The following is a 7,254-nucleotide window of genomic DNA, read 5'->3' on the forward strand; positions in this document are numbered from 1 at the left end:
GTTCTAGGTACTACCGGTAGGAACATGTTTATGAAACTAAATCCTGGCCATTTATGATGATCCAACCTGAAGTGGTATGGCCCAAATTGTTAGATCTACGCACAATTTTTTACTCGGGGAATAAAAAAATTTATGGTTTGTAATTTTGAAATGTTAAGAGTGGCTACCAATCTATTTAGGGTGAGATTGGAATACTATAATAATTTAGGGTTTATGAAAACCAGAATTGGGTTCGTGGGTTCGGGTGCACGGTTACGTCTGAGGAAGGGTTAACACCCTCATCACGCCCATGAAAATGACACTCACTTGACCACGAATATTTTGTCTCTACTCATGAATGACATTTAGATTAATAGAGAATTTTCAAGTTCTCAAGATTAATTTTGGATTCCCTAACGACTAAGAGAATCTAAATTGTGTCTGAAAATCTCAAAATTCACATATTAATCTATGTAAAATTTCAAAGGTGACGTCTTTCATGGGTGATTTCGAGCATTCCCCAACCTCTAGAAGAATATTGAGATCCAATCCCATTCGAAAAGACACCCCGATTTTTACGAAATTGCTAAAACATTCGGGATTCTACAATTCTTTAAAAACACCTTTAAATTTTCTAACGTTTAAGAAAATTTAGAAATATTTCTCAAAGTCTGAAAAATCTCATAATCGTAATGATATTGTTTATGAAAAAAGTCAAAGATATGTTCCCTCGTCAAATAACCTCGAAATCCTCCAACATCTAGAAAGATATCGAACATCCAATTGATTCGAGAACATACCCCATTTGAAATCATGTGTCGAAGGTATTGAAAACGTATGACATGTTTCTTTAATCTAAGTGCGGAATATAGAAAAGAGTTCACTAGCTGTTCTAGGCTCTACAAATTAACATTCTCTAATAGTAACATCAAATACTAAATTATCTAACTAAGTCTCTAATAAACAAAAGAAATAGATACAAACTAGACCTAATTTTAAAGGATCTAATGTATTCAACACCTAAAACGAAAGAAACCCTATTCGAATATTCTAGTTTTATAAAATGATAAATTTTTATTATTATAATAGATGACCTTTGATAGAAATAAAATAAATTCAAAAGATCATGGTTTGCCTAACGTAAATTCTCCTCGAATTAATCTAAGGATTGAATTAAACAAGTAAAATCCTAGACTAAAAATAAAATCTGCACAAGGAATACAACCATTTTAAATAAACATAAAAAATTCGAATTAAGTAAATAAACTAATTAACATAAATGCTATAAAAAGTAAAAAATAATTCACAAAGAAAGAAATAATATTGAGAAAGGAAAGAAACAAACATAATAGGAATCAAAACCCATGTCTCGTGATTAGGAAGAAGATAAAATCAAAATGTGGAAACAACTATTTTTAAAGGGAATAGAAATTTTAAAGAAAAGGGAATGAAAAGAAAACGGTATAATATCGAGATCAGTGCACCATGTTACAATTAATAAAACAAAAGAAGCAATCCGTGACTTAAATATAAAAATGCATTTAAATTCAAAGGATATAAAGACAGTTTTTCCTTTTTATATAAGCTAACATAAAACGGGAAAACGCACAATCAGGGTCTACATGTTTTATTCGATTTACGAAATTAAAAAAAAAACAAGGGACCTATTTACAAAAATACGCTAAATGTTGAGTGGCATGAACACAAATAACCCATAAAAATAAAACACTAGCAAAATAATAAGCACAAAAATGGGAAATAGCAGGATTAGTACTTCAAAAAAAAAAAAGAAAGGCACGGAGATTAATGAATACTTTATAAAAACACAATAAACCTATGGTGACTTATGCGTGATTATCCCAAAAGAAAATGATATATTACTTATCTTTTTTTTTTTGGTTTTAACTCATATTTCAACCTAAACACAAAAAAAAATGTTTGCTTTTTTCTCTCAACTCCTCTCTTCTCTCTGTCGACAACCTCATCAAATCCCAAAACCACCACATCGGCCACCAGTCCGACCACCTCTCAAGGTTGCCAGAATTCCTGAAAATACCCTAATAACCCTAAATGCCTCGATGTACTCACCTAAACTCAAATCAAAATTGAGAATCACATAACTAAGATAGAAACTCCCTGAAAATATGGTGATTTCAGATCTAAATATAATTATTAAAAATTAAAAGATCTGATTATAAAAATATCAAAATAATAAGATAAAAAAGTTCTATATCTCTAAATTAATTAAATATGGGTACATCAAATCAATCAAGTTAATCAATGGAGCTTTGCAAGTTGATTTTTTTTATTATCTCTTAATCATTACTCATTTACACTTTATCCGGGGAGTTTCGTTTTCTAGGCACCACACATGCTTTTTAATTGCTGTAAACCATGATTAGCTACAGCCAAAATTTATTTTTTATTGTTAGGTTAGTCGCCTTCCTTTACCTATAATTTATTTTTTATTTGGAATTTCACAAATTCATTGACAATGAAAAAAATATTTATTTGATTTTAGAAGGATTTAAAATAATATAAATATAAATATTTATAATTTAATTTATCGATCAATTAATCCTGACGAGATATTATATAATTTTATTACGAGAATTTCCCTTTAAATTTAGTTTACTCCAAGTAAATACTAAAATTCAAATTTTAATCTTTCTTAAAAGAATTAACATCTTATTCGTTAAACCAACTAATAGTTGATTAAAAAGTTAAAAATGTACAATTATAATATTGCATTAATAGTTCATTTAAACCTTTTATATGGTGATCTATTGCTTTTCTTTATCAAGATTCTTGTAAAATAGTTAAATGTAAAATATATTATTCACAACTTGTACTTGATTCATCAAGGCATTGATTAAAAGTATTGGAGGTCAAAATATTTAATAGTGATTGTGATTTTGCCATTGTGTTTTGGCTTAATAGTTCATATTAATTTTTTTCATTTGATTTAATAAGCAAATTAAGGAAATGATGATGACAAATTTAAGAGGTTAAAAAGAAATCGAAGATGATGGTCCGACCATTCTAGAAATTATCTATATATATTTTTAATTAAATGTTTAATGTTTATTTATTACAATCTAACGTACGATCAATTTTAACCCTAAATCATACTTTAAAAATACAAACATTCTAACATATAATCAATTTTAATCCTAAATCATATAAATATAACACCCTAAACCACTAAAAAATACGCTAAATCCAATTACAAAATCCTAAAACTGCTCTAACATAAAACCATAAATATAAAACCACCGGGTATGGGAGACGCGTTCCCTAGATTGTGGTATTCATAAAACCCATGGAAGACGTGTTTCATGCGACGCGTCTTGCCTCCCCCAACTAAAACGTGTCTCCTGCAGTGCGCCTCATTTTCTATTCTGAAAAAATGTGTTAGATCGAAAAATAATTGGGAAAAGATGTTTGATATGTAATATTTTTTAATAAGGTGATTTTTAGGTCAAAACCCCGTACTATAGAATTTAATTAAAAATTCTATTAATTAATTTTTAAGAAACAATTTGTTAATTATATACATTTTTAATATCAATTTATTATATATCTATAAACACAAGTTGATAAATTTTTTATTAAAATAATTATAGTATTAAAAATATAACAATAAAAGGAAATTCCAACATTTTCAAAGCTGAATTAAAAGAAGAAGAAGACAACAATGGCTTTTTATGTCAAGAAAATTGTAACATTTCCAGAAAAGGGAAAAAAGGGTATTGAATGGTGTAGGTTAGGGTATAATAAGAGATTTGGAGGGAGGTGGAATATAACGGCTCTGATCTCTGCTCAATCTGCAGATCTCAATGATCGTAGCCGATGCATCATTATCATCAATGATCTTGTGCTTCTGAAAACTTTTCAAAGAGCTGCCGTTGATCTGGACTCTGTTTCACCGTCATCTTGATTAATAGCTGAATGATTAGCTTCGGGTAATCTTGGTTGCTTTAATAGTCTTGACGAGCTCATTGAAGATGATGCTTCTGCATTGGATGATCCTATCGAGCCTACATGAGATGAGGAGCACGCAATCTCATCCTGCAGTCGTAAAAAGAGAAAGAAATAGCAATTTCACCTTGTTAGAAACACACTGTTTGGTTCCTTAGAAAATGCATATGGCAAAGAATTCAAACAAAAAGAAAATTTCAAAATTTAAAACATAAACTGGAATAATCATCTAACTTAAACACTTTCAGATTCGAAACTCAAGCATGAAACGGCAAAATTTTCATATTTTTAAAGATGAATATAATTAAAAGGCTAAAAACAGCGCAAGGAAAACAAATCAACATACGTCAGAGCAGAAACTAAGACTTCTTTTCATCCTCTTCAATCCAAAACCGGCACCGCCTTCAGTACTACTCAAAGAAGCCGAGCTAGCCACCGGCTTCGTCATCGGAAAAGAAGAAGAACCTCCTGACCACGGAACCACCTGATTCTCTGCATCATCTTCTTCCTCTTCGTCTTCTTCTTCTTCATCGTCGCTGAAGTCATCATAATCTTCTTCTTCTTCGTCGTCGTCGTCATCGGCCTCCGATGACTCTTCCGGCTCTGTAGAAACACCGCAAGTATTATCGTTGATGGCGACGCATGACTCGCAAACGGAGACAGCAGGGCCGAGGTGTTGACCGGAGGCGAGCCATGGAGTAGGGTTTTGACAGACATGGCAGAGGAGGGTTCTGGTGTGCTTAGCCACAAGGAAATTGGCTCCGTGAACCTTGACGTCGCAGTCCCAGCACAGGTTCGCTTGGTCCGATTCGCAGTGCATTCGAGCTAACTCACCGCATAGTTCGCACTTCCTCATTTTCCTTTTCTTTCAAAACTAAATCTAATGGATAAAATGAAATCTAATTAAACCTTTTCGCTATTTAAAACGCCTGAAGGATAGTTTTGTAATTTAGCCTGTAATATGATATACTAATAAAATTTTATTTATTAATTACTATTTATCATTAATTCTGAATAAAAATGTAAAAAAAAAAATTACGCAGAGTTAAAAACTTGATTTTGACTGTGGTGACGTGTACGGAAATGGGGAACGTGTTAATTGGGAGCTACGTGGAAGCCCATGGTGGGTGAAATATATATTCTTCTAAAACCAAGAAGATCGAAGATTGGGGTGATGACATGGCCGATTCTGCAAATCAGTCCTACGTGGACGAACCGAGATCATGACTATGGCCGGAGCCACGTGAGCCCCACCTGACTGATTCTCTGAATACAATAACTGATGACGTGGCGTAATGGGGCGGGACCTACTTTCACGTTTATCCATGCCTTTTCATTACCTTATCTGTTCTTCCTTTTTATGCAATTTGAATATTTACATTATTTTATTTAATTTTAGAGGGGAAAACAATTTATATTTATTTTTTCAGTTAAAAAAGCGTTTTCTTCCTTAATGGAACTTAAGGTGAGCATATGAACCGAATTAACTCGAAAATTAAAATACTAATTATTGTAGTAAAATAATTAAACGTTTATTATTAAATGATTAAGAATATTTAAAATATATGCTATTTTATAATCAATTTAACTATATAAAAAAATTAAGAACTTAGGTGTATGATATTAAGAGAGTAATTGTTGACGAAAACGGGTAAAGAAAACAAAAGAACACGAGAATTTTACGAGGTTCGGCAATGTGCTTACGTCCTCGGTGCCTAGGCGGCGCTAGAAGTTTTTATTCAATTATTGAATTTTAGGTCTAGGTTACATCTCTATTTATAATAGAAAACCCTGGTACATAATTACAAAATTAACCCTGTACCGTACCGCGGGGGCGCAGCCCCCGCACCCCCAACCCACATAATTCGTAACCCCACAACGAGACTTTCTTTGTAAGGACAGTTGATGTTCGCTTCGCTCACTCCGCTCCATCTCCTGTCCTCTTTACTGGTATATTTATGAGTCATACCTAACAAATCTCCACCTTGGCGAATATCCTGCCTCTTGGAAAATTCAATGTGGGTTGGGTTACCTTGATTCTTTAACAACTCGAAACATTCAACAAGTCCAAGCAATGCTTGAACTTGTCTGTCGTAACTGGCTTAGTGAACATATCAGCGGCATTTTCATCAGTATGTACCTTCTGAAACAAAACCTCTCCAGATGCAACCAACTCTCTGATCTTGTGGAACCTTACATCAATATGTTTAGTTCTAGCACGATACACCTGATTCTTAGCCAAGTGAATAGCACTTTGATTATCACAAAGCAACTGAACTCCACCTTGTTGAACACCCAACTCCTTCACTAAACCAGTAAGCCATAAAGCTTCTTTTACAGCTTCAGCCGCTGCCATGTACTCAGCTTCAGTTGTAGATAGAGCCACAATAGATTGAACAGTAGACTTCCAACAAATAGGCCCTCCACCAAGAGTAAAGACATACCCTGTCGTAGATCTTCTATTATCCAAGTCACCTGCATAGTCTGAATCCACATATCCTACAACCAAAGGATTATCCCGCTGACTCCCAAAAACAATTCCATGTCCCACAGTACCCTTTAAGTACCGAAAGATCCACTTGACTGCTTCCCAATGTTGCTTACCAGGTTTAGACATGTACTTACAAACTTGACTAACAGCATGAGCTAAATCAGGACGAGTACATACCATCGCATACATCAAGCAGCCAACAGCATTAGAATACGGAACCTTTGCCATATCTTCAGCTTCCTTATCTGTCTTGGGGCACTGTTCTGATGAGAGCTTAAAGTGATTCGCCAATGGAGTGCTAACTGGTTTTGCGCTGCTCATCGCAAACCTTTCTAGCATTTTCTCAACATAACCCCGTTGAGATAGCCGCAGTTTCCTTGAGTCTCTGTCCCTGTAAATTTCCATTCCAAGAATTTTCTTTGCAGCACCTAAATCTTTCATATCAAATTCCTGACTCAATAAAGTTTTCAAACCGATAACATCATCCATGTTCTTCGCAGCAATCAACATATCATCAACATACAGTAATAGAAAAATAAAAGAACCATCATCAAGGCTCTTAACATAGACACAACAATCAAACTCACATCGGTTGTAGCCAATCTTGATCATATAGGAGTCAAACCGTTTATACCACTGTCTCGGAGACTGTTTCAACCCGTACAAAGATTTCTTCAATCTGCAAACTAAATGCTCGTTTCCAGGTTGAGTGAAACCTTCAGGTTGCCGCATGTAGATCTGCTCCTCTAAATCACCATGCAAAAAAGCAGTTTTAACATCCATCTGCTCTAAATGCAAATCCC

At 33.7% G+C, this 7,254-nt stretch overlaps 1 protein-coding gene across 2 annotated transcripts; it reads right to left on the reverse strand.

Annotated features, from left to right (window-relative positions):
* Positions 1-3,858: 3,858 nt before the first annotated feature.
* On the reverse strand, positions 3,859-4,854 carry LOC120196790 (zinc finger protein CONSTANS-LIKE 9-like). Of its 2 annotated transcripts, XM_039198515.1 has the most exons (3): positions 4,533-4,854; positions 4,307-4,496; positions 3,859-4,050 (listed from the first exon to the last, which is right to left on the reverse strand). In XM_039198515.1, the coding sequence occupies exons 1-3, from the start codon at positions 4,814-4,816 to the stop codon at positions 3,874-3,876; spliced, it is 651 nt and encodes a 216-aa protein (XP_039054446.1). In that variant the 5' UTR covers positions 4,817-4,854; the 3' UTR covers positions 3,859-3,873. The 2 variants fall into 2 exon arrangements, with proteins under 2 accessions (XP_039054446.1, XP_039054439.1); XM_039198508.1 differs by having other exon boundaries at positions 4,307-4,854.
* Between the last annotated feature and the right edge of the window lie 2,400 nt (positions 4,855-7,254).

Source organism: Hibiscus syriacus, unplaced genomic scaffold (assembly GCF_006381635.1).
Source record: "Hibiscus syriacus cultivar Baekdansim isolate YM2019G1 unplaced genomic scaffold, ASM638163v2 tig00004693_pilon, whole genome shotgun sequence".
Lineage (NCBI taxonomy): Eukaryota > Viridiplantae > Streptophyta > Magnoliopsida > Malvales > Malvaceae > Hibiscus > Hibiscus syriacus.